This window comes from Staurois parvus, unplaced genomic scaffold (assembly GCF_062004578.1).
Source record: "Staurois parvus isolate SC_StPar_1 unplaced genomic scaffold, SC_StPar_1.0 ptg000159l, whole genome shotgun sequence".
Classification (NCBI taxonomy): Eukaryota; Metazoa; Chordata; class Amphibia; order Anura; family Ranidae; genus Staurois; species Staurois parvus.
The window spans coordinates 2,070,386-2,097,314 of record NW_028317955.1 but is presented as its reverse complement, the minus strand read 5'-3'; the positions used below and the strand labels follow the sequence as shown (position 1 = coordinate 2,097,314).

The 26,929-nt window shown below is 40.5% G+C and overlaps 1 protein-coding gene across 4 annotated transcripts in view; it reads right to left on the bottom strand.

Moving 5' to 3' along the window:
* The window catches only part of AGBL2 (AGBL carboxypeptidase 2), a 68,647-nt gene that overhangs the window by 22,414 nt on the left and 19,304 nt on the right, over nucleotides 1-26,929 (bottom strand). For all 4 annotated transcript variants that reach the window (XM_089675831.1, XM_089675832.1, XM_089675834.1 and 1 more), the window contains exons 4-10: nucleotides 25,267-25,386; nucleotides 22,077-22,265; nucleotides 19,974-20,081; nucleotides 13,473-13,623; nucleotides 3,774-4,556; nucleotides 3,034-3,193; nucleotides 2,773-2,899 (exon numbers count right to left, since the gene is read on the bottom strand). In XM_089675831.1, coding sequence (XP_089531957.1) covers nucleotides 2,773-2,899; nucleotides 3,034-3,193; nucleotides 3,774-4,556; nucleotides 13,473-13,623; nucleotides 19,974-20,081; nucleotides 22,077-22,265; nucleotides 25,267-25,386 — 1,638 coding nt within the window. The remainder of the gene's footprint in view (nucleotides 1-2,772; nucleotides 2,900-3,033; nucleotides 3,194-3,773; nucleotides 4,557-13,472; nucleotides 13,624-19,973; nucleotides 20,082-22,076; nucleotides 22,266-25,266; nucleotides 25,387-26,929) is intronic.

Below are 26,929 nucleotides of genomic sequence, written 5' to 3'. Positions count from 1 at the left end.
TTGACCACTCTGATCACTGGCAGGGTAGTGCTGACTGCAATTACTGAGAACGAATAGTTCTGACTACTTTGAAATTACTGTAATACTGATCACATTGGTAGGGGCAGGGTAGCACTGATCAATGCAATAGGATCACAGGATTACTGGTCACGGTCATAAAGGCAGCAATAATAGCCACTATGGAAGAAGGCAGTGATGTATTGAGGAATGTAGTAGGTTGGAGAGTAGTACTGACTACTGTGGTAGATGGCAAAGTAAAACTGCCCTGTTCAAGACAAACAGGACAGCTAACTCTATATAGTCAATCTGCTCATAGACAAGTAATGCGGAGTATACACACATAGATTATTTCTGTTCACCCTGCAGGCTGTGTGGAAATAATCAGTCAGATTTGCTATCCACTCTATACAGCACAGAAGGAGGAATTTCCTGCTGTGGCTATTGTATTCTGAAAGCCACAGCCAGTGTCTGTCCAAATAGCCAAACTCTGGCTGCATTCAATTTGATGCAGCTGCTGTTTGGCTGCCAATTTTTCACCTGGCTACTTCAATTTTTCAATTGAAGGATGCAAGGTGGGAGGTGGCTAAGAGAGCCACCCATGTAGCAAATTTTGGTCAATTGCATAGAGTAGGGCTAACCTCTGTGGTGGAGCAGAGTAATAATGAACATTACATTGGGAGGCAGAGTAATACTGAACATTGCAGTGGGGGCAGAGTATTGCTGACCCAAGTGTTAGGACAGAGTAATTCCAAACATTGGGGTGGGTTACACTAATGCTGACTTGTGATGAGACAGAGAAATGCTGAACTTTGCGGTGGAGGCAGCACAGTGTGGACCTCTGTGGTGGGGCAGAGCAATACTGAACTTTGCAATGGGGGCAGCGCAGTGTGGACCTCTGCGGTGGGGCAGAGCAAAGTGGACCTCTGCGGTGGGGCAGAGCAAAGTGGACCTCTGCGGTGGGGCAGAGCAAAGTGGACCTCTGCGGTGGGGCAGAGCAAAGTGGACCTCTGCGGTGGGGCAGAGCAAAGTGGACCTCTGCGGTGGGGCAGAGTAATACTGAACCTCTGTGGTGGGGCAGAGCAATACAGAACTTTGCTGTGGGGGCAGCGCAGTGTGGACTTCTGTGATGGGGCAGAGTAAAGTGGACCTCTGTGGTGGGGGCAGAGCAATACAGAACTTTGCTGTGGGGGCAGCGCAGTGTGGACCTCTGTGGTGGAGCAGAGTAAAGTGGACCTCTGTGGTAAGGCAGAGTAATGTGGACCTCTGTGGTAGGGCAGAGTAATGTGGACCTCTGTGGTAGGGCAGAGTAATGTGGACCTCTGTGGTAGGGCAGAGTAATGTGGACCTCTGTGGTGGGGCAGAGCAATACTGAACTTTGCTGTGGGGCAGCGCAGTGTGGTCCTCTGTGGTGGGGCAGAGCCAGGGTGGATAAAAATCAATGATATTTTTAAAAAAATGTAAAAAAAAGAATCGGATTTTTTTTTATTTAAATCGGATTTTTTTTATTTAAATCGGATTTTTTTTAAATAAAATGCTTTTTGAGGAAAATATATTACCATCCAAAGGTTATTCCATCATGAAATAAAGATTAGTTTTTTTAATTATGTAGAATAAGGCTGTATATGTTTAATTTTTTTGGTAAATAAATTCCATGAATCCATTCACAATGTCATGCTCTTCCAGAGGTTTTTGTAAGATTATTGGGCAGTTTCTCTGCCTACAAGATATTATCACAGATTCTTGGTTTACTTTGCAGTTCTCAAAACTGAATTTGACTCAGCGGAGATCACATGCCTCTTCTTCACAGCAAAAATGTTATAACATGAACAGAGTTAAGAAAAAGACCTTCATCCTAACTTCTACAAACCTCTGAATACAGAATCAACCCCTTCAGTGCTAAGTTTCAAGAAGTTCAGTGAATAGAATAGAAACAATATTTTTCTGATTGTTTGGAGTGGAATAGATCTGCACAAGAAGAAAGTGAAACTAAGTGTGAGGAGGAAGGGGCTGACAGTCGAAGTTTCTTAAAATATATATATTTTGTTTAGCCGAATTAGTTACCAAACATGGATGTTTAAGCAAATCACATATGCTGGAATGTTATTGTTTCAGCTGAATAAATCTATTTACATTGTTATTATTAAGGTAATGATTATCTTTCTCCTTCCTAAGTACAACAGAAAGTTGTCCAAATATGAATGATTAACCTATTAAACTGGGGATAAAAAAACTAATATGAAAAGTTGTTATTCTAAAAATCTTCATCTACTTGCATATTAAAGTTATACCAGCAAGAATTAGTCTTTATGTAGAAAACTAGGATTTAAATCAAGCCTTACTGACTAGTGATTTAAATCAAATCCACCCTGGCCAGAGCAATACTGAACTTTACAGTGGGGGCAATTTAGGGTGGGAGCTGAGTAGTCTTGACCTCCGCAATTCTGACCTATGTAGTTGGAGCAAAGTCCTGTGATCTGTGATGGGGCAAAGTAGTCCGGACCTCTGCTCTTGGTGGAGCAGAGTAATACTCAACTTTGGGGAAGGCAGAATAGTTTCGAACCTCTGTAATATTTACCTTTGTGATGGGAGCAAACTTATGCGGTCATCTTTGATGGGACAAAGTAATACTGACTTCTGTGGTGAGGCAGAGAAATACTAAACTGTGTGGTGGGGGCAGAGTAATGCGGACCATTGTGGTAGGTGACATACTAATGCAGATCTCTGCTGCCAAGGACAGGGTAATACTGACAATGACAGTGAAGGAACACTCACCTAATGTAGATCCACCAAAGGTAGACTCCATGGTGTAACTGTTGCTGATTCCGTGGCGCCACATTACAATACGTCCTGTGCCTTCTTTACTTTTCTGAACTTTAAACTTACAGCCCTTAAAGAAAAACTGCAGAGAAAGTATACTTTAAATGTTTGGGGATAAATAACCAGGGCATGGCTCTTGGTTCTTGTACCATATTCCCTGGTGCATTGGTATAAGTAAAATTGTAATATTTTCTTTAACAATTTGAATTACCGTACCTTATCAGGAGCATTCTTGCTGAGCATTAAAGGGAAGACCCTCTCTTGAAGCCTGGACTCAGGATGACCCTTGTTGTTACAGCCATACATGAACACATTGTTCTTACGACTATGTCCATGGAAGTCACAATACAGAAGAACTTCTCGTTCTATTACAAGCCTGAAATGGAAGAACAAAATATGTCTTGCAATTCTAAATTGCATGTCTCTACTCTGATACATTTTTTCTGAGTCAAAGAAACACCTTCAACAAGGGACATTGATAAAAATTCAAGGAGGTCTGGTCAGCAAGTTTTTCTCCCAGCAGAGGTACAAACCTTATGTTTTTGTTATGACCAATATCCTTCAAGTCACAGTCTCTTCTTCACATTAAAGCCCCCTATCTTTACAGGTGTGGTTATGGCACCCCTTCTAAACTGGCGCCCAGGGCATACACCATAGCTACCATTCCATGGATATGCCACTGTGAATAGTATTAATTTTTGAAAAATGCATCACGGTCTGGATAGAACTGTCACTTGTTTCAGTCCACCATTTAATAATGCCTGTCCTAAACTGTCTAAATCAGTAGCATGAACAGGTGAAAAACATGCAACAATGAGAATGCAGTGAGTACCCTTCACTGAAAACTCAGTAGCCGAAGCGGTGTCCACATATTCTTGGCCATATAGAGTATGAATATTGGTCAGGTGTCCATACACTTTTGGACATATGGTATACCTTCTGTTAGATGGGCTCACCTTTTAATCATAGCTCTTGTGTGCCAAATGCATGGGTAGGAGTCCTTCAGCATACTTCGATAGTTCCTGTTTAGATCCCTCCCAGACAGAGAGCAGCGGTAGTTTCCAACAATTACCCCATCTGGATTTAGCATGGGAACCACTTTAAATATAAACATATCCCTGAGCAGCTGAGCATCAGGAGAATCACTAAGGATGAAGTCCAGGAAGCCTTTCATCATCCAGGAACCGTTTGTCTCCCCAGGATGTACTCTGGAGGTCACCACCACTGCCTTTTTACTAGTGGCTAACTCAGGGTTTACTGAAGGGGAAGTAATAGTCATCAAGTAGACTGTGTTACCGGCCAGACTCCTGCACAAGGTCCGGAGTTTGCAGTACTGAGATCTTCCCGGGTCACTAGTCCATCTTTGAATATCCCTATGCAAGTCAGAATATGTATACGGATAACAGTGTGCAAAGTAACAGGTATCATTGTCATGGGGAAACTCAAATGTCCAAGTCAAGCAGTACAAAGAGCCACCATCCTGTGGTTGCGAGTTACGATAGTACTTTATATCTCTCCCTTTCCTCTTCCACCCCTCTCCTGTGAGAGTGGCATTGTGTTCTGAATATATAAGAGGCTTCAAGCCGGCATTGTACAGGCTGTTGCTCTTCATCAGGTTAGTGATAATGAAACGGTAGGGGACACCTTTCTTTGTGTTCTTCACCTGGAAGTAGAACCATTGAGTGTGCTTGCTGGTATAGAGGTCCGTGCGTAGGGTCAGTTCGTACTTATATCTCCCTCTGAATAGATAACAGAAGATGTAAGCAGATCATGTATTACATACAAACATACCACATATTACCTAAAACAAAATAAACCTGGGCCACATTTTGCAGTGCCTTGCAAAAGTTAGACCACTGGACCAATTCTCCATAACAGATCAACAAATTATTTTTTATTCAAAACATTGATCCTCAAAATCAGTTTGAATTTGATAGTCAAAAACAATATTTTTGAGGCCACTTTTTGCAGTATCCAAAGTGGAACACAAGCAAAAAATGTTTACTTGTTCAACAGGAAAGGTTAGGCTCTGCGAACTGCAATAATAGTAATAATAATAAACTTTATTTTATATAATGGCTTTAAAAAGGTAGTTTCTCAAAGCTTTTTACAAGAAATACATAGGATAAAACAAAAGAAAAAAAAGGGACAGTTACGTGAAAGGTTGTCTAAAGAAAAACGTTTGTAGATTTGATTTGAATGAGTTTAGAGAAGATAACTCTCTGATGTTCTTTGGAATTGAATTCCAGAGTTTTAGGGCCTAGCAGGAGAAGGCTCTGTCACTCATCTAGTGCAGGTGAGTAGGGGGGGGGGGGGACACAGAAGACCACAATTTGAGAAGCAGATGGTATATAAAGTACACCTAAATCTTGGTGTACTTTATATACACTGCTCAAAAAAAATTAAAGGAACACTTTGAAAACACATCAGATCTCAATGGAGAAAAATATCATGCTGCATATCTATACTGATATGGACTGGGTAATGTGTTAGGAACGTAAGGATACCCCATTGTTTGATGGAAATGAAAATTGTCAACCTACAGAGGACTGAATTCAAAGACACGCTGAAAATGAAAGTGAAAAAATGATGCAGCAGGCTAGTCCATTTTGCTAAAATTTCATTGCAGCAACTCAGAACGGTCCTTAATAGTTTGTATGGCCCCCACGTCGGAGCATGCTCCTATCGAGACAACGGATTGAGTCCTGGGGTATTTCCTCCCAGATCTGGACCAGGGCATCACTGAGCTCCTGGACAGTCTGAGGTACAACCTGGCGGTGTCGGATGGACCGAAACATGATATCCCAGAGGTGTTCTATTAGATTTAAGTCTGGTGAGCGTGTGGACCATTCAATGGTATCAATTCCTTCATCCTCCAGGAACTGCCTGCATACTCGCACCACATGAGCAAGACATTATCGTGCTCCAGGAGGAACCCAGGACCCACGGCACCAGAGTAGGGTCTGACAATGGGTCCAAGGATTTCATCCCGATACCTAATGGCAGTCAGGGTGCCATTGTCTGGCCTGTAGAGGTCTGTGCGTCCCTCCATGGATATGCCTTCCCAGACCATCAATGACCCATCACCAAAATGGTCATGATGAATGATGTTACAGGTAGCATAACGTTCTTCACGGCTTCTCCAGACCCTTTCACGTCTGTCACATGTGCTCAGGGTGAACCTGCTCCAATCTGTGAAAAGCACAGGGTGCCAGTGGCGGACCTGCCAATTCTGGTGTTCAATGGCAAATGCCAATCAAGCTCTATAGAGCACAGGGCCCACTAGAGGACGTTGGGCCCTCAGGCCACCCTCATGAAGTCTGTTTCTGATTGTTTGGTCAGAGACATTCACACCACTGGCCTGCTGGTCATTTTGTAGGGCTCTGGCAATGCCCATACCATTATAAGCAGATATCTATATGACTTGCGAGCCAAGCTGTGTCTACTGAATAACCACCCTAAAATACAAATCTGGACAGAATATGTCCTAGATATTACTGGATCGCAAACACCCAACACATAACTACCACTGTGTACATAAATTATTTCACCATAGTGTGTTGCGCTCCTATTAATTAATATCTCTTCAATACTTCTAATCCCTTATTTATACCCAAAATTAATAATCATATATACAAATAATCTAATTTGCAAAAATATTTAAACACGTGTTCATACCATTAACCAAAAATTCATATATAATAACTTAATATAAAAAAATATTCTAATAAAAACCTCAATAATTCATAATAATAATTCGTATCCGTGATTATAAAATTAATTATTATTAAACTAATTGTACACCATTAATGGTGAAAAAATAAAAATGTCAAAAAAAATGTATAAATACTCATATATAATTATTTAATATTGTGCAAAAACAGTGTCCCATTAATCATAAAAATAGTGACTCTGTGCTTTATTTAATCTTCAATCCGTGACTGTTTGTGAATCCTCCAATTAGTGTAGATGTAAGCTCACCTCCTTATCTGCCTACAATTAGGCTATATGCGCTTTTGGTTCACCTCCTTTGGAACTTGCTTAAGATTTCTCCTTTTTAGATTGTGGAATAAGGATATCCTTTATCACGGATTATCCCACCTGGGATTAATCCCTCCTCACGATGATACAAGCCCCTTATACTCTCCTCTCCATGCGTCTCTCCACATATAGGGAAAAATTACCAGACATAGTGTTTTATCCTTTTAAAATACTGCTTTATTCCTTCCAAGTAGTACACTCACATTTACTGCATTCAATATAAGGCAATTTGTGTGTAACGAATCCTCCGCCGACCGTTAAGTCATGCACCCGTCGTCTGTCAAACAATCCGACTATCTCCGAGTGACGTTGCAGCCCCACCCCTACGCGTTACGCCACTGGTCACGTGGCTTCATCAGGGGGTTTTGATAGGATAGTCACTCTCCCATTGCCAGCTTATATAGCTCGGCTCCGCCATTTTGTTGTATATCTACAGGGGGCAGCCATGTTTTTGGGGGCAATTTCGTTACATTAACACTTTTTCCAATTGATACATTTGTTGCACTTACTGCATTACTTCACCCGGAGAAATACATTGTAACATGACTCTGCGGCTTGCCAGGATTCAAACGATCTCCTTATATATTATGCTCACAATACAAATTTATTCTTTATAATTAAAAGCGATCATATTTTTAAATTATACAGACCATCATGCATAAAATATATACAGATATATGTGTATATAAACACATACCTCTGTATATATATAAAATAAAAATTGTAATATATTAAAATATACAAATCAATAATTATACACCAATAATAAAAAATACATATAATACAAAAAAAAATGTTTTTTTTTAAATTTATAAAAAAATAAAAATCTCCTACAAAGAATATCTTTAATTAATATACCAAAAAAATTTTTTTGGACAAAAATAAAAAATCTCCCACATAAATTCATTAGTAGTTTGCACATCTATTATACAGTGAGGAACAGAAGTATTTGAACACCCTCCGATTTTGCAAGCTCTCCCACTTAGAAATCATGGAGGGGTCTGAAATTCACATTGTAGGTGCATTCCCACTCTGAGAGACAGAATTAAAAAAAAATTCAGGAAATCACATTGTATGATTTTTAAAGAATTTATTTGTCTTGCACTGCTGAACATAAGTATTTGAACACCTGAGAAAATCAGTGTTAATATTTGGTACAGAAGCCTTTGTTTGCAATTACAGAGGTCAAACGTTTCCTGTAGTTCTTGAGCAGGTTTGCACACACTGCAACAGGGATTTTGGCCCTCTCCTCCACACAGATCTCCTCTAGATCTGTCAGGTTTCGGGGCTGTCGCTGAGCAACACGGAGTTTCAGCTCCCTCCAAAGATGTTCTATTGGAATTAGGTCTGGAGACTGGTTAGGCCACTCCAGAACCTTGATATGCTTCTTACGGAGCCACTCCTTGGTTATCCTGGCTGTGTGCTTCGGGTCGTTGTTATGTTGGAAGACCCACGACCCATCTTCAATGCTCTGACTGAGGGAAGGAGGTTGTTGCTCAAAATCTCACAATAAATGGCCCCATTCATCCTCTCCTTAATACAGTGCAGTCATCCTGTCCCCTTCGCAGAAAAGCACCCCCAAAGCATGATGTTACCACCCCCATGCTTCACAGTAGGGATGGTGTTCTTGGGATACAACTCATCCTTCTTTTTCCTCCAAACACGACGAGTGAAGTTTAGACCAAAAAGTTCTACTTTGGTCTCATCTGACCACATGACTTTCTCCCATGCCTCCTCTGGATCATCCAGATGGACATTGGCAAACTTCAGACGGGCCTGGACATGTGATGACTTGAGCAGGTGAACCTTCCGTGCAATGCATGATTTGAAACCATGACGGCGTAGTGTCTACCGACAGTGACCTTTGAAACTGTGGTCCCAGCTCTCTTCATGTCATTGACCAGCTCCTCCCTTGTAGTTCTGGGCTGATTCCTCACCTTCCTTATAATCAGTGATACCCCACGAGGTGAGATCTTGCATGGAGCCCCAGTCCGAGGGAGACTGACAGTCGTCTTTAGCCCCTTCAATTTTCTAACAATTGCTCCAATAGTTGATCTATTTTCACCAAGCTGCTTGGCAATTGCCCCGTAGCCCTTTCCAGCCTTGTGGAGGTCCACAATTTTGCCTCTGGTGTCTTTTGACAGCTCTTTGGTCTTGCCCATGGTAGTAGTTGGCGTCTGACTGACTGTGGGGTGGACAGGTGTCTTTAAAGAGCTCAGACAGGTGCTACTAAGTTAGATTAATAAGTGGAGTAGAGTGGAGTAGAGAACATTTTTCCGAACATTCTTTGAACCATTACAATTAAATGCAAATAAATTATTTTATGCCAAGTTACACACTATACCCTGGCCTAGGAGGTTTTGTATCTTGATGTGGTGAATGTGAGAGGAGTATTAGAGATAAACAGTGGGGAGAACTCTTCTGTCATTCACCACAGATATACTGTACATTGATGAGATTGTATTAATATGTCTAATATATCGCGTATCTTTATTGATACTATAATGAAGGTAGTACATATGATAGTGGAGGGCTTTGATGCCGAGTTTTATAAGAATAGAAGTAGAACATTTGGATCATGGGTATGGGTAAGTTCTATATTTATATACTAGATGTGCAAACTACTAATGAATTTATGTGGGAGATTTTTTATTTTTGTCCAAAAACATTTTTTTGGTATATTAAAGATATTTTTTGTAGGAGATTTTTATTATTTTTTTATAAATTTAAAAAAAAAACATTTTTTTTGTATTATATATATTTTTTATTATTGGTGTATAATAGCCCCGAAACCTGACAGATCTAGAGGAGATCTGTGTGGAGGAGAGGGCCAAAATCCCTGTTGCAGTGTGTGCAAACCTGCTCAAGAACTACAGGAAACGTTTGACCTCTGTAATTGCAAACAAAGGCTTCTGTACCAAATATTAACACTGATTTTCTCAGGTGTTCAAATACTTATGTTCAGCAGTGCAAGACAAATAAATTCTTTAAAAATCATACAATGTGATTTCCTGAATTTTTTTTTAATTCTGTCTCTCAGAGTGGGAATGCACCTACAATGTGAATTTCAGACCCCTCCATGATTTCTAAGTGGGAGAGCTTGCAAAATCGGAGGGTGTTCAAATACTTCTGTTCCTCACTGTATAATAGATGTGCAAACTACTAATGAATTTATGTGGGAGATTTTTTATTTTTGTCCAAAAAAATTTTTTTGGTATATCAAATTAAAGATATTCTTTGTAGGAGATTTTTATTTTTTTATAAATTTAAAAAAAAACATTTTTTTTTGTATTATATATATTTTTTATTATTGGTGTATAATTATTGATTTGTATATTTTAATATATTACAATTTTTATTTTATATATATACAGAGGTATGTGTTTATATACACATATATCTGTATATATTTTATGCATGATGGTCTGTATAATTTAAAAATATGATCGCTTTTAATTATAAAGAATAAATTTGTATTGTGAGCATAATATATAAGGAGATCGTTTGAATCCTGGCAAGCCGCAGAGTCATGTTACAATGTATTTCTCCGGGTGAAGTAATGCAGTAAGTGCAACAAATGTATCAATTGGAAAAAGTGTTAATGTAACGAAATTGCCCCCAAAAACATGGCTGCCCCCTGTAGATATACAACAAAATGGCGGAGCCGAGCTATATAAGCCGGCAATGGGAGAGTGACTATCCTATCAAAACCCCCTGATGAAGCCACGTGACCAGTGGCGTAACGCGTAGGGGTGGGGCTGCAACGTCACTCGGAGATAGTCGGATTGTTTGACAGACAACGGGTGCATGACTCAACGGTCGGCGGAGGATTCGTTACACACAAATTGCCTTATATTGAATGCAGTAAATGTGAGTGTACTACTTGGAAGGAATAAAGCAGTATTTTAAAAGGATAAAACACTATGTCTGGTAATTTTTCCCTATATGTGGAGAGACGCATGGAGAGGAGAGTATAAGGGGCTTGTATCATCGTGAGGAGGGATTAATCCCAGGTGGGATAATCCGTGATAAAGGATATCCTTATTCCACAATCTAAAAAGGAGAAATCTTAAGCAAGTTCCAAAGGAGGTGAACCAAAAGCGCATATAGCCTAATTGTAGGCAGATAAGGAGGTGAGCTTACATCTGCACTAATTGGAGGATTCACAAACAGTCACGGATTGAAGATTAAATAAAGCACAGAGTCACTATTTTTATGATTAATGGGACACTGTTTTTGCACAATATTAAATAATTATATATGAGTATTTATACATTTTTTTGACATTTTTATTTTTTCACCATTAATGGTGTACAATTGGTTTAATAATAATTAATTTTATAATCACGGATACAAATTATTATTATGAATTATTGAGGTTTTTATTAGAATATTTTTTTATATTAAGTTATTATATATGAATTTTTGGTTAATGGTATGAACACGTGTTTAAATATTTTTGCAAATTAGATTATTTGTATATATGATTATTAATTTTGGGTATAAATAAGGGATTAGAAGTATTGAAGAGATATTAATTAATAGGAGCGCAACACACTATGGTGAAATAATGCCCATACCATTCCTCCTTGCACAAAGGAGCAGATACTGGTCCTGCTGATGGGTTAAGGACCTTCTACGGTCCTGTCCAGCTCTCCTAGAGTAGCTGCCTGTCTCCTGGAATCTTCCCCATGCTCTTGTGACTGTGCTGAGAGACACAGCAAACCTTCTGTCAATGGCACACATTGATGTGCCATCCTGGAGGAGTTGGACTATCTGTGCAACCTCTGTAGGGTCCAGGTATGGTCTCATGCTACCAGTAGTGACACTGACCCTAGCCAAATGTAAAACTAGTGAAAAACAGTCAGAAAAGATGAGTAGGGAAAAAAATGTCAGTGGCCTCCACCTGTAAAACCGCTCCTGTTTTGGGGGTCGTCTCATTGTTACCCATCTAGTAAACCTGTTGTTACTTTCATTAGCACCATAGCAGCTGAAACTGATTAACAACCTCCCTGCTACTTAACTGACCAGATCAATATTCCAGGAGTTTAACTGTCTTGATGCTATACTCTGATTAAAAAGTGTTCCTTTAATTTTTTTGAGCCGTGTATTTATTCAAGATCTGTGCAATAATCTAGTGGGAATCGCTGCCTCTGTACAGGAGATTCCTGTAATAAAGACAAGTGCCTGTTGCTTTCTCTCCTTTTGCATGGTGACTGGTCTTGTATCCACCCCCTGTAGTATTCTTCAGGCAGCCTGTAGTGGGTGAACTCCCACAGCTCTGGTTGCTGCGTACAGGTTGTGTGCAGCACCTTGATATTGATAGGGTTTGGAGAATAAAGAAGGCAGGAGGATGAATACCCTGGGTGCAGCGATTGCTTATGAAGGGGGAACGTGCCACTGCAGACTGACAGAAGTAGTGACAGCAGCATCGCCACTCCTGACAGTTTAGCATTGGCAGTTGCGAGCCACATCTGGGAAGAAGGAAAGAGCCAGGAGGAGTTGCGGGTTATATTCTCCCCCTTCAGCTTCTGATGCCTGCCAGGGCATCCCATAACAGAGGAATGCTGTTGGGACTGTGCAGGGTTTGCTTACCCACCCCCTATCTCCTCCCTAGACTGTTCTTGTCCCAGCAGCATTGAGAGTAGGGGGTGGGAAGAAAAAAAACTACAAAGTCCTGATCTGACAGCCAGTGGCGTTGCTAATGCCGTCACCCATGGCATATGCCCTGCGTCTTCTCAGGAGTGCCCCGGATCCTCGACACTGCAAGCCCTCACCACTGTAGCCGCTGGCATTTTTCCATGCTACCTGCCAGTCAAAAGTATTGAAAGTCAGAGCTGAAGGATTTTCCCCTAGGCTCCCCATCAACTCTGAGGGAGAAAGAGAATTGTACTGGGGACACAAGGTGAGGGGGGAGTAACTAATGTCTGTGCTGGGGACAAGAAAACTTGTGCTAGAAGGAAGGGTTTGGAGGGGGGCAGGTAGGCAACTTTGCCCTGGGCACTATCCACAAAGTATATTTATACTCTTTGGGGTTTATTTACTAAAGCTGGAGAGTCCAAAATCAGACTCCCTTCTGCATAGAAACCAATCAGCTTCTAACCTCAGCTTGTTCAATGAAGCTTTGGCAATGAAACCTGGAAGCTGATTGGTTTCTATGCAGAAGGGAGTCTGATTTTGGACTCTCCAGCTTTAGTAAATAAACCCCTTCGTGTCTACTGAGGAATATATCTGAATAAGGTTTTTGTGTCTGCAGTTCAGCTTAAAATCAGATATGGCCTACAAAATGCCCCAAAGCCAATAAAAGTAATAGCAAGCATCTTGTGTGGTTTACTGTTTGGTAGGTATTTTACAGTTAAATGTTTAGAATAGAGAAAAGGTTTACAAACATAAATAATCTGCAGGACACTAAAAGATACCAACAACAGTATAAATTAATCTATACATTCAAATATGTCCATAATAAAGTCGTGTTTTCTAGTTCAAGAATACAGACCATTAAATGTATATGCTAACCCTATACATTGGACAAGTTTGCAGCGTTGGAAAGCTGCACGCTTCCCAGGAAATTTGCGCCTGTGATTGCATTTGCAGTAGTAGATGGGGTCACTCACACTTTGACAGCTTTTTGGAGATTGCCACTTTCAAATCGAGATTCAAACTGCAAGTCGTTGTTATTTGTCCCATCAACATTTGTACAAGGTGAATAAATGACACACCGACGTCCACCAGTTCGGGAACCAGTGAAATGAGACCCTTTGTATGCTGCAGAAGGAGTGATGATTAAAGGAGAAGGTTTTAGATATACAAATAAAATAATTATCATGTAAATAATCTGATCATAGTGTTAATGTTTAGATTGTGTTTTCTAAATGACTAGTTTGTGGTTTCATATATACTTAGAGGAAGCCATCTTTGCTTTTTGTAAGTGTAGTCTCTGCTTCTCAGTTTGTAATGTTGCACAGCGATTGAGCATATCAGCCAATTAGAATTTAGTCACAGTTACCTTTAGGATTGCAATGGAACAAACGTGGGGCTAAATGTGCAAAAAAGTTCCATAGTAGTCCCAAAGGTAGTTTTTGATGTTTAGGCTTTAGGTTTTCTATAAGTTCAGTTCCCATCACAGGAATGAGCTCTCGGATGCAGAGCTCAGAGCTAATACATCAGGGGAGGAAGAGAGCATGTGAGGGGGTTTGAATCAAAGAAAAAGCTCACTCGTGATGGTGGAGGTGAGAAGTAATGACTAGGCCTCACTTAGCAACGCCCTGGGAGTATTCCAGTCCGGCTTCATGAAGTACGTAAATGGCCAACACCTATAGCAAGGACATTATTCAACTTTAGTAAGAGACACACACTTTGTTTTTATCCACGGACGCCCCTTACCTGCATAGGCAGCTCTGTGGTGAAGGTGAACTATCCCTTTAATTTGCTCAATATGTTTCTTCCCTAGGATCATCAGTATCATGTAGTGCAGGGGTAGGCAAACTTAAAGAGGTGAAGATCTACCTGAACAACATGGGAGAAGTCATGTCCTCACACCTGATTTATACCTATAATTGCCGTACTATGTGGGCAGCACAGTGGCTAAATGGTTAGCACTTCCGCCTGGCAGTACTAGGGTCGTTGGTTCAAATCCCAGGCACGGCACCACCTGCATGTTCTCCCTGTGCCTGCGTGGGTTTCCTCCGGGTACTCCGGTTTCCTCCCACAATCCAAAGACATGCTGGTAGGTTAAGTGGATCCTGTCTAAATTGTCCCTAGTATGTGTATGTATGAACGTGAGTTAGGGACCTTAGATTGTACACTCCTTGAGGGTTAGGGACTGATGTGAATGTACAATATATATGTAAAGCGCTGCATAAATTGACGGCGCTATATAAGTACCTGAAATAAATAAATAAATAAATACTACGTGTCGCAATTATGTGAATTGCACGGCAATCATTGATTTAAATCAGGTGGTGAGGAGGCAACATATCGCCTCCTCATCACCTGTCAAACACACTCTGAATGCTTTTCAGAGGAGCGCAGTATATAATAGAAGTCTATGGCTAAGTGCAGCAAACCTGCAGGAAAGCCGCCAGTACACTGCACTGCACCCGCGGTGTGGGTAAACCGCAGCACATCAGTGTGAAAGCAGCACTATACTATTATGCCCAGTGTATTGCTTCACACTGACCTGAAGAGATATTCTTTCCTGCTGCTGGCACCATTCTGAAGATCATTAGCTGGGATAAGAGGTGGAGTGAAGTTGGTATCACTTCGCTTGGGACAGGGACCAGCACTACAGAGGAGGCATCGGCTTATGTGGCTCTTGCTCCCTACTCCAACTTTACAAATAGTCCCTCTGCATTGCACTCTACCTGATGCTCTGGGATGGTGGGTCAGCAAGTCCAGACCATGATCTACCAGTAAACTGGCCGCGATCTACTGGTAGATCGTAATCTACAGGTTGCTGAACCCCGGTGTAGTGGTAGTAATGTAGTATTTTTCCTGAAATACCTTGATCAGAAAAAACACCACATTATCACTACTAGATGGCACTTATGATTGTAAAAAATGTACATATTGAGTAAATTATGGCAATGATTACTTCTGCGAAACAAATTTTCAACACCCTAAAAGCATGTGTTTCAAACACAAGGTCCGTGAGCTGAATCTGGCCCACCAGGCCATTTCATGTGGCCTTCACAACTTTCCTGCAGCTGTGGCACCCTCCTGGTCTCTGCCTCTACCTTGTCTCACCTACCAGCAGTAGAGAAGAGGACAGAACTCCCCTGCCAGATCCTGGGCTTTTCTGTGCAGCTGCGGAGAAGTTAGTCTCTGTCCCCTACTCCACTGCACTTTCTGCTTCCCCCAGCCAGCTTCAGCTTCTTCCCGGGCAGCAGCACAAGGGAAGGGGGTGCACTGTAATGTAAGGGAGGGTGGGGGACTCTTGATCTGTGATGGTGGTGGGGGGGAAGGCTCTTCACATCTGATGTAAGGGGGGTGTCAAATAGAAGTGATTAGCAGCAATCCTCCTTCCTCTCACACAAACAGAGATGTTGTGAGAGGAGTGGGAGTGTTTACTAGTTTTGATCGCTATGATTGGATCACAAGACTCAAGTCCACTCTGATTGGCTCTTTTCATTTTGCCTTTACTCTACGACATGGGTTTCAAACTGGCGGCCCTCCAGCTGTTGCCAAACTACAAGTTCCCATGAGGCATTGCAAGATTGACAGTTACAAGCATGACTCCCAAAGGCAGGGGCATGATGGGCCTTGTAGTTTGGCAACAGCTGGAGGGCCACCAGTTTGACACGCACAAAAAGGGGGGTTGTGAAAAGAAATTCACAGAGAAAGTGGCTACATTATGAACAGAGTGTGACAATCAGAAAAATTTCCAAAAATTATGCTTTATTACATATACAAGTTTGACATTTGGGCAATCGCCCTGGTTTACCATCACCTCAGTATGAGACAATACACACAGACCTAAAACCATATAAAATGACACCAAGACCGGTCCAAATACTTGTGCAACAAAGACAGTGACTACTAGAGCCTAAAGTCTAAAGGTTAAAATCACGTACTAAGGGGATGTTTAAATGTGGAAAATGTCAAATTTGTAAATATGTGGACCGCACAGATTCCTTTTATGACTCAGGAAATAATACTATAAAATTCAAAGTCTTATAAATTGCTCCACAGTGAGAGTGCTATATATTTTGACCTGTCCATGTAAAAAGATGTATATTGGTAAGACCAAAAGACAACTTAAAGTACAAATAGGTGAACATCTTAGAGATATTAGATCAAATGATCCTGAAAGCAATCTTGCTCAACATTATGCTAAATATCATGGAGGTAAATTGGATGGCACAAAAGTGAAAGGTTTCTATGCATTGCACTTTCCTCAAAGGAGAGGTGATTTTGACAGAGAACTGCTAAAAAAGGAGAAATATTGGATATATAAACTTGATACAATGTACCCAAAGGGGTTAAATGTGGAATGTGATCTCCAAGTATTTTTGGATAAATAGATTTACATAGTTATGTATCCTTATGTTGCCATGCGTCAGTTGATCTATGGCATTTTTCTGTCTTCACTAATGGGTGAATTATATGTCAAAGAATGAAGGCAAACCTTTTGGCATCTGGGAAATATTGATGATCTGATGGTATAAACCTGAATATAGGTCTAAAAATGTAAAAGGACCGACTGTTGAGCTAACTATGCCCTTCCCTCTCAATAATAATGATACCATTAAATGGGTATTTGAAGTTTAGGTATCCTTGGCAACATAATCCACAGCGAGATTCGTTAATTAACATTGCCATCTTGTGGTGGCTTTGTGGTAGTTCATACTGTATTTTTAGGAACTGTTGATTTAATGAATAGGCCTGGTAATTCCTTCACTAAACATCGCCATCTCTTGGTGAAAGTATGGTAATTTTCCAATTGATTAGTATATACATTTATGGTTTTTTTTGTTTTTTTTGATTTGTGTATGCATTGTTGAAATTTTCAAGCCTTTCCTCTCTCTGATATTTCCAGTCACTTGTTCTTTTAATTGAATTTAATAATGACCAGCAGCTGTGCTAAGTATTTAGCCCCCTTTTTTTCTTCCAATGGGAATAACTGCAAGTTAATTTTTGCATAAATGGGTGGGTCTTAACCCACTATAAATAGAAAATTGGAATGCAGGAATCTCATTGGTCCTGACGAAGCTGAGTGAGATACGCCCATCGGCGAAACGCGTTGACGTCATACGTCAGATACGTCACTTCCGGCCATGCGCACTAGGTGGAACGCACGCTGACCTACAAGGAGGAAGCCATCTTCACATGCCACGAGGCAGGCTTAAGCAGCACAGGCGCCGAGAAGAGGCTGGAACCCGCGGTATATCGGCTGATGTCAGCGGTTGTTCCCTGGCCTCTCTGGCCTTGTAAGGCAGTACCTATGAAGGACATCTTTTCCTCTCCTACTATCCATTGCGCAGGTGGTGAGTGGACTGTTACAGGACACCAGTTATATGGTCCTCTGTGATCGATATGACCTATACATCTCATATAGAGTAAAGCTCTTCCAGTGACTTTCCACATATTGTTTGTTTCACTACAGGATGGGGACATCATGGTGCTTTTCATAGGAAACAGGATATACCACGTGTATCTCAACAGGCAGAAGATTTATTGGGATTTGTCTTGTTTTCCTTACAGAAAGTGGTGTGTAGTCCACATATAGTGGTGAAGAAACCATTTCAAGCAGTGCTCTGCTATTTGCATCTATCCTTCCATCCTGGTAACAAATGGGGCTTATTCTCATTTAAGAGCCCTAAGGAAACAGTCGCTTATATTACAGATGAATGGGCCCCAACCACATGTGCCGGCATAGGAGTGTACTGCATTTTATACATGACATTTATTTTTTGTCTCTTATAGGCCTAGAGGCATGCTTCTCTTTTTGACGCATACTGTGCTTGCTGCACTGCATACATGTGATATTTTATATCTATAGTGTAATGTTTTGACACTCCCTGTTTGGGATATAACCATTTTGGTAGTAGCATATGTCTACATGTTTACAACATGTTACATGGTATACCTATGGTATAATTTTTGCATACACCTCCTGTGGGAAGTGTTCACCTGTGAGCCAGTGCTACAAAGACTTTAGGCTCTAGTAGTCACTGTCTTTGTTGCACAAGTATTTGGACCGGTCTTGGTGTCATTTTATATGGTTTTAGGTCTGTGTGTATTGTCTCATACTGAGGTGATGGTAAACCAGGGCGATTGCCTAAATGTCAAACTTGTATATGTAATAAAGCATAATTTTTGGAAATTTTTCTGATTGTCACACTCTGTTCATAATGTAGCCACTTTCTCTGTGAATTTCTTTTCACAACCCCCCCTTTTTGTGCATGTCTTTTTTGGCTACTGAATGGAGGCCATCTACTGGGTGATATGGTAATTTATTATACAACCTCTAAATAACTATCTTTAACCACCAGTTTGACACCCCTGCTCTACGCTGTCTAATGATAGTATGATCACAATGTGAGCAAGCCTGGCACATGCAGATCAGGTGGTGCCCTGGCTGGCTGCATAATTACAATGGCCAGTTTTGAGCTGGTTAACAAATAATGCCAGAAATGTTAACTATTCTGTGCTGGCAGGCTGGATTGAAAATGTTTATCATTCCTACTATTGGCAAGCCCCTGAACTTTAATGGTGGCCATATACGCCTAGATAGATATTCAATTTCTTTACCGATCTGATTTCTCCTGATAGGGACAATCGATCTTTAGTCGACAACCCATTTAACTGATATGTCAAACACGCGTAAATTTCAATAGTTAGAAGATACGATTGTAAGTTATCAATTGCTTCTGTGTTTTCACCATGCAATCTGTTAATCTCATCTAAATACGATCAAAGCATCTCAGTGTTGCCAGTCGATGCAGCATGAATGAATTTTTTTTGCCCTGGCTGATCGACTCTGTTTAATTGAATCTGATCTAAATTGAGTCTAAATTATTCAGAAGGGAAATTATGCCTACTGGATTATTTGCCAATTCAATAATTTACATCAAATTGCAAATCAATTAGATAACAAAATCAAAGAGCGTGTATGGTCACCATAATGCCGGCCATACTGTACATCGGTCGAATTCCGAACTAAGTTTCTTTAGAAAATCAGACATTTTGTAATCCAATGGTGCCACCATTGATTTCGAAATTCGACCAACCAAGCTTTCAATTTCACCTTCTGTTGCTACAGAAAATTATTTTCAAAGCCAAGAATTTTCTTTTCTTTCCAGGTCACAGCTCATGCTCATTTCTTTTTCGATTACATTTCTCACACGATTCTCCCATCATTGATTAGAAATTTGTTCGTATTTCACAAAATATCCAACATGGCCGATCACTCAAATTCGATGGTCACACGACAATCCTCCGTTTCTGTAACCCACTAATGGTGCGAAATTCAAACGAAAATTCTTAGAAAAGATTTTCGAAAGAAAATTCTAATCGGAATTCAACCCGTGTATGGCCGGCTTAAGACTACACATTTTTTAAAATATATTTATCTTGTTTAAAATTCAGTTGGGCTTTAAACATGACATTATTACCTGGTTTGATTTCATACACCACTTTGCCATCTCCTTGCCCAGAAACTGGTGGCATTGTTTCTTTGCCGGTATGGCTGTAGAAGGGCTCTGGATGGGCCGGATCCCAGTCTATATGAGGACAGAGGACAAACAGAGAATAAGCACACTTTTCAGTGGTATATTTCACAAGGAACAACCTACTAAAATGTAAAGGGGGCCGATAATGATAAACAATTTCGACTGGTTAGTAAGAGCAACAGCTTAATTCCCACAAATTCACTACTGTTGGAATTTATAAATGGTATTTACACCTCTACTGGGCGATCTCATTGCTTTATCATTCATGTTCAAAAAATGGATACAGAGTAAACCATCTTTTTCTCTGTGCCCTACCTACAGCACTGCCAGTGTCTCCTTAAAAAGTCAATAACGATTTCTGAACCTCCTAAAAGTTATCTGTAAAGGCTCACCCAGCTTCCTGAAACAAGGTCACAGCCCAAGTTTGGTTTAAAAAAAAAAAAAAAAAAAATCAACACAAGGGACGTACTACAGCTTCTATGAATGAAAAACGATCTTTGAATGGAGGAAGGGCGAATGGCTGAAAGCTCCACCTCCTCCATCAATAGATAGTTTTTCCATTCATAGAAGCTATATTATGGCTTCTGTGAATACAGAAGCTGGGTATAAAAGGTGGGCATAGTTGGCAATCCATCCTTCAGTTCTAACCCCCCACTGCAGCAGGAGTGGGGCAGGGAATCAGAGGAGGAAGATTTCACCGAAACCTGGAACCAGCAGCACAAAGGACACATCACATTGATGGTAAGTAATGTCCCTTGTGCCAATTTTTTAAGGCTTTACCCCTGGTTTACATATCTGCGGCTGTACGGGCTGTGTTTTGTGTGGGCACGAGAGCCCATTCATTTGAATGGAGTCCCGTGCCCCGGGACACGCAGGGAAGAGGTCCCTGCACATCTTCAGGAAACGCAGCACACACGGGAACCAAGGTTCCCAGTATGGTTGCGATTTCCAGTGCAGGCGGCATGCCATTAGAATTAATGGCACCCGGCCGCAGGTCCCGCATTTCTCTGTGTGGGAGGAATGATCTTGGTTCTATCATGGTCAATCAGCCACAAGTAGTAGATATAGCTATATCAGCTCATTCAGTTGCCAATACACACAATGTACCATAGACGAACATTGAAACAACTGCTGTGTTATTAAAGATAAAGGAGCCAGACCTGGCACTTGCCTGTACCTTGAACATCCTCACACTGGTGACTCTCACCCCAAGTACCTCCCCCTTTCAAAGATGCTATCAGTTTAAGGGCCCATTCACACCAACATCTGTGCAAGAATGCAGCTGTTGGTGTGTGGTAGAATGACAGCGGAGGCAAAGTGCAAATCCAGGTACGTTGCACTTTAAACTTTTTTTTTTAAATACAAAACATTAATGAAATGTGACATTTCATTAAAAGCCAAGTTCATCTTTCCAGAAAAAAATATATTCAAATATTTTTGCAGAAAAAAAAAATTGCATTTATTATTTTATCCTGCAGGACCCTGGAAAGCATTACACTTGTGATCAGTGGATGGGGGGGGGGGGGGGGCAGTGTTAGGCTTCTACACACAAGCCTTGCAGCTTTCTGCCTATTCCTCTATGCATGCTGTCTGAAAGCTGCAGGGTTTGCACATTTAGAACTACAAGCCGTCAGCCGTTGTGGCTGACGGTACTTGTAGTTCATTCATTCACAGGAAACTGTGAATGAATGATGTGGGCAGAGCCCTGCATGGCTGTGTTCTTTTTTAAAAAGTAACCATGTGTGCAGAGGGAAGATCCCCACCCGCTGTCACATTAGTGGGGAAATTGGCAGAACTGGCAACAGGAGTTGGAACATGTTACAAGTTCAACCCTAAAAAAAACGGGTGGAACATGTAACATATTCCAAAAGGTGAACTTATCCTTTAAGTTCTACTGGCCACAGTGTGGTGTGAGGTGGTGGATTGCTTCGCACTGCGCTGTAAGAATGCTAAACAGAAGAGTGTTCATTTTTCACATCTTCCTCTGTAAATCCTTTATAAAAAGACATAAAAAACACTCTAAATGTTTTCTTAATTTATAATTACCAATGTGAGTGATTTCTCCAGGAATGACCTCACATTCAGTAGGCCAGCGTGGCGGTTGCAAGAAGCCATTTTCCCTGAGAGTAGAGAACAGATCGCGGGGCTCCCTGAGACGTGGGATTATTTGTCCTTCCTGACGATCAAAAACAATCTGTCTGCTCTTAAATCCTGTGCTTTCTAGCAACAGCGAGTCTGAAAGACAAAAGAGAACTCAAACTGGTTCTTTGGTCAGATACAGTCTCCAGCAAACAATATCTAAATGAAAGGAAACCAGTACTGGGAAAATAGGGAGGCTGTCAGTGCTGACCAATCTTCCTGAAAATGCTAGCTGCTTGGCTTTTACGTTGATCCAATAACTTTCTTGAAAAAGTCTGCAGATCATGAGGACATTTCTTGAGGGCAGAGCAATACAAGTTAAATATACTGGGCTAGAGGCCCTGTATGGAGATACAGTGCTGTGAAAAAGTATTTGGCCCCTTCCTGATTTTTTTTTTTTTGCATATTTGTCACACTTAAATGATTCAGATCAAGATGACCTAAGTAAATACAAAATGCAGTTTTTAAATGATGATTTCATTTACTAAAGGAAAAAAGCTGTCCAAACCTGCCTGGCCCTATGTCAGAAAGTAATTGCACCCTAAACCTAATAACTGGTTGTGCCACCCTTGGCTGCAACAACTGAAATCAAGAATTGCAATAACTGGTAATGATTCTTTCACATCGCTGTGGAGGAATTTTGACCCACTCTTCTTTGCAGAGTTGTTATAATTCAGCCACTTTGGAGGGTTTTAGAGCATGAACAGCCCGTTTAAGATCATGCCACAGCATCTCAATGGGATTTAAGTTTGGACTTTGACTAGGCCACTCCAAAACCTTAAACTTGTTTTTTTTTTTTTAGCCATTCAGAGGTGGACTAGCTGGTTTGTTTCGGATAATTTTCCTGCTGCATAACCCAAGTGCGCTTGAGGTCAGGAACTCATGGCCAGGCATTCTCCTTCAGGATTTTCTGGTAGAGCACATAATTCATGGTTCCATCAATTGCTGCAAGTCATCCAGGCCCTGAAGCTGCAAAGCAACCCCAGACCATCATACTACCACCACCACGTTTGACTGTTGGTATGATGCTCTTTTTATGAAATGCTGTGTTGGTTTTACGACAGATGTAACATGATGCACACTTTCCACAAAGTTCAACTTTTGTCCCATCAGTCCACAGAATATTTGCCCAAAAGTCTTGGGGATAATCAAGATGTTTTTTGGCAAAAGGGAGTCAATCCTTTGTGTTCTTTTTAGTCAGTAGTGGCTTTTGCCTTGGAACTCTCCTATGAATGCCATTTTTGCCCAGTCTCCTTCTTATTGTTGAATCATGAACACTGACCTTAACTGATGTAAGTGAGGCCTGCAGTTCATTAGATGTTGTTCTGGGCTCTTTTATGACCTCATGGATGAGTTATCGTTGTGCTCTTGGAGTAAATATTGGTAGGCTGGCCACTCCTGGGAAGGTTCATCACTGTTCCAAGTTTTCTCCATTTGTGGATATTGGCTCTAACCTTAGTATGGCTTTGTAACCCTTTCAAGACTGACACGTCAATTACTTTGTTTCTTATCTGTTCTTGAATTTCTTTAGATCGTAGCATGAAGTGTTGCTTTTGGAAACATTTTAGTATGCTTCACTTTGTCAGACAGCTTCTATTTAAGTGATTTCTTGATTCAACAAGTCTGGCAGTAATCAGGCCTGGGTGTGGCAAGTTAAATTTAACTCAACTCTCCAAAAAAATGTGCTAAATCATGAATGAACTGTGATTGACCAAAAGAGGAGGCAATTACATTTTCACATAGGGCCAGGCAGGTTTGAACAGCTTTTAGCCCTTAATAAATGAAATCATCATTTAAAAACTGTATATTGTATTTATTCGTTTGATGATCTGATTCATTTAAGTGTGACAAATATATAAAAAACAAAAAAATCAGGAGGGGGGCAAATCATTTTTCACAGCACTGTACTCTCACATTCAGATTTTAGTCAGAGATGGATTTGCAGTCCGTGACATCTGCAGGGCAATATATAGCTATCTCTATTTAAACCTGCAATCACAGCGAATAGTGGAGACTTCCTTGCAGCCTCGAGATGTTAGGTTACCAAATTCAGAGAGCTGCAAATGAATTAAGTGCTGCAAGCATTAAAAACAAGTTAAATGTGTTGTGCTCATTTGTGAAAGGAACCTGAATGATGAGCATTATTTGGGATAATGCCATGTTATTTTATTTAAAGTGTTTCTAAAGGCAGAAGGTATTTTTAACTCAATGCATTCTATGCATTGAGGTATAAAAACATTCTGCAAACAGCCCCCCCAGCCTCCCCTTATACTTACCTGAACCTAACCTTGATCCAGTGATACGCATGAGAGCAGTGGCTCTCTTGGCTCTGTCTCTCTTCACTGGACAAAGAGGCAGCTGTCAATCACAGCCAGTGGAGAGAGTCGGGTGGGGGAACCATTGCACAGAGCAGGTAAGTATGACAGGTTTATTTTTTTTAAATAAAAATTTATTTTCACTTGTCAACAGTCATCATGTTCAGTTCAGAAAGTACTTTATCTTTTACAATACAACTCTTACAATCCACCATAGCATGTAATGTATAATCCAGGTTCCACAGCACAAATCTTTCACCATGGCCACCAATAACTGTGACTTTGCAGAACACTGTTGAGTGTATTTATAAAAAAAAAAAAAAAAAAAGTGCATAGCCTTTCATCCATCAATACTGCATGTAAATTTGTTTGGACAAATGGGGCAAAATAAAATGTTCTTAGGCTATATTCTCTGCAGTTCGAATTCAACAAAATTTCAACAATTCAAATGTGAATGGGGAAAATACCACATTATGGCCAGTAGATGTTGCTGAATATCATAGGAAAAAATTATGCTCTTTAGTTCAATCCGGTGGTCATAGTGCAGTTATTTCACCATACACACTTTTTTTCAATAAATAACATTTGATCTGCAGAGGACATTTAAAAGTTTCCCCATTCACATAGAATTCATTCTCATGCAAATTTGATGCATGAATATCTACGTAAAGTTTTTCAAAAACACATCTCTTTTGTGTGTTGCCCTTTCTTTGACCCACAGGAAACTGTCCCTACCACGGAAAGTCGAAATTCCCAGTCCTCTGGATTTTTGCAGGACTTACAAATCAGTTTCTTTTGGTCATAGGAGAATCTGTCTGAATCGCTGTCTGTAGGGGTTTGCTCCTGCCTTCTGTTTCTTCGGGCTGGACGTAATAAAATCTCCTCTTCTCTTGGTGTATTTTCTGAAAGAAAATTATATAAAATTGTTGCTGTATATAAAGTTTCTAGAGCTGCAAATATGCATAATTGTGTTACAGCTTAGCAACCAATCCAAACTTATCATTTAGGGCTCGTTCACACCATGGTGGAGAGATGTCAGTTTTTCTGCACGCGTTCTGCAAGAACACAACAAAATCAATTGTTCTCTATGTGGCCTGTTCACACCACAACACTAGCATCACCTGTGGATTGTTTTCTGCACAGGAATCTGCAACTTGTATAAAACTCATTGAAGCACGCACAAAATAAACTGATGTCTCTGCAAGTGAAATCTGCTCATCAGTTTCCATCAGTTTTTCTGCACATATAGTGTGAATGAGGTCTTACTGATTTGCCAAATGTAAAGTAAAATATTTTGTACATACATACTAAAATGCTCCTAAAACCCCAAGACATTATATATTTTCTGAAAGCAGACTCTAGAAAATAAATGGCGGTACTTACAATTATGTCACACACATTTTGTGCGGTTTATCAAATCTATATTTTCAATAAAAACACACTCAAATTAATTTTAGCACAAAACAAACACAACATAAACCCACATTTGTGGTAAAATGTAAAAGTATGAGTAAATGGATACCAATAAATCGAGCCTCAAAACTTGACTCCCGTGAAGCAGCAAAAAAAAATGCAGTGCTCAAAATTATCCACAGACGACATTTTAAAATAATTTACAGCTCATCAATTTAGAGTTAACAGTGGATGACAACCCTAGAATTTGTGTTCTTACTTTGGGGTGCACAGCGATACCCAGTGTGTGTGGCACAACTGTTGTTTTTGCATTTGTGTACATCCAAATCGTACATGTTTGTGTTCTCATGTACATGCATTTTGTTTTTTTGGGGGGTTTTTTACCTTTTAAAATTTGTCAAAACAATTTTGACCTTTTTTTTTTTTTTACTAAACTTTATTGCCATAATAAGGAGGGCGACAAGCTATCTACAGTATGTGATAGTATAGTACAGGTTAGAGGTTCTTGTTAGATAGACATCAGGAGTCTACTCTGTTTGAGCTCATTAACCACTTGCCGTCCGCCTGCTGTTTATAAAACGGCCGGACGGTGGCACTCCAGGGGCGGGTTGCCGTTCATAAACGGCACCCGCCATTTCTAGCTGTGCGCGCTCCCTGGGAGTACGCAGCACCGCGATCTGGACACAGTGAAGCACCGATCGTCGGACGGGACCTCTGTACGAGGTCCCGATCATGTGATCACTGATTGGCCAATCAGTGATCACACGCAAAAGTAGTAAGCAAGATGTTACTTGTGACATCATTGCTTACTACGTGTGAAATCTGTGAATGATCACAGAGGTCACATGGTACAAGGCTATTCACAACAGCCTTGTACCATGTGACAAGCTGTGACCAATCACAGCTCACACAGTAGTTCTCAATGGCTGCAAGAATGCAGACAGAGAGAAAGAGAAATGATTGCTTTTACATCCTATATGGGTGTAAAAGCAATCACTGTAAAAAAGAAAAAAAAAAAAAATTAAATAATAA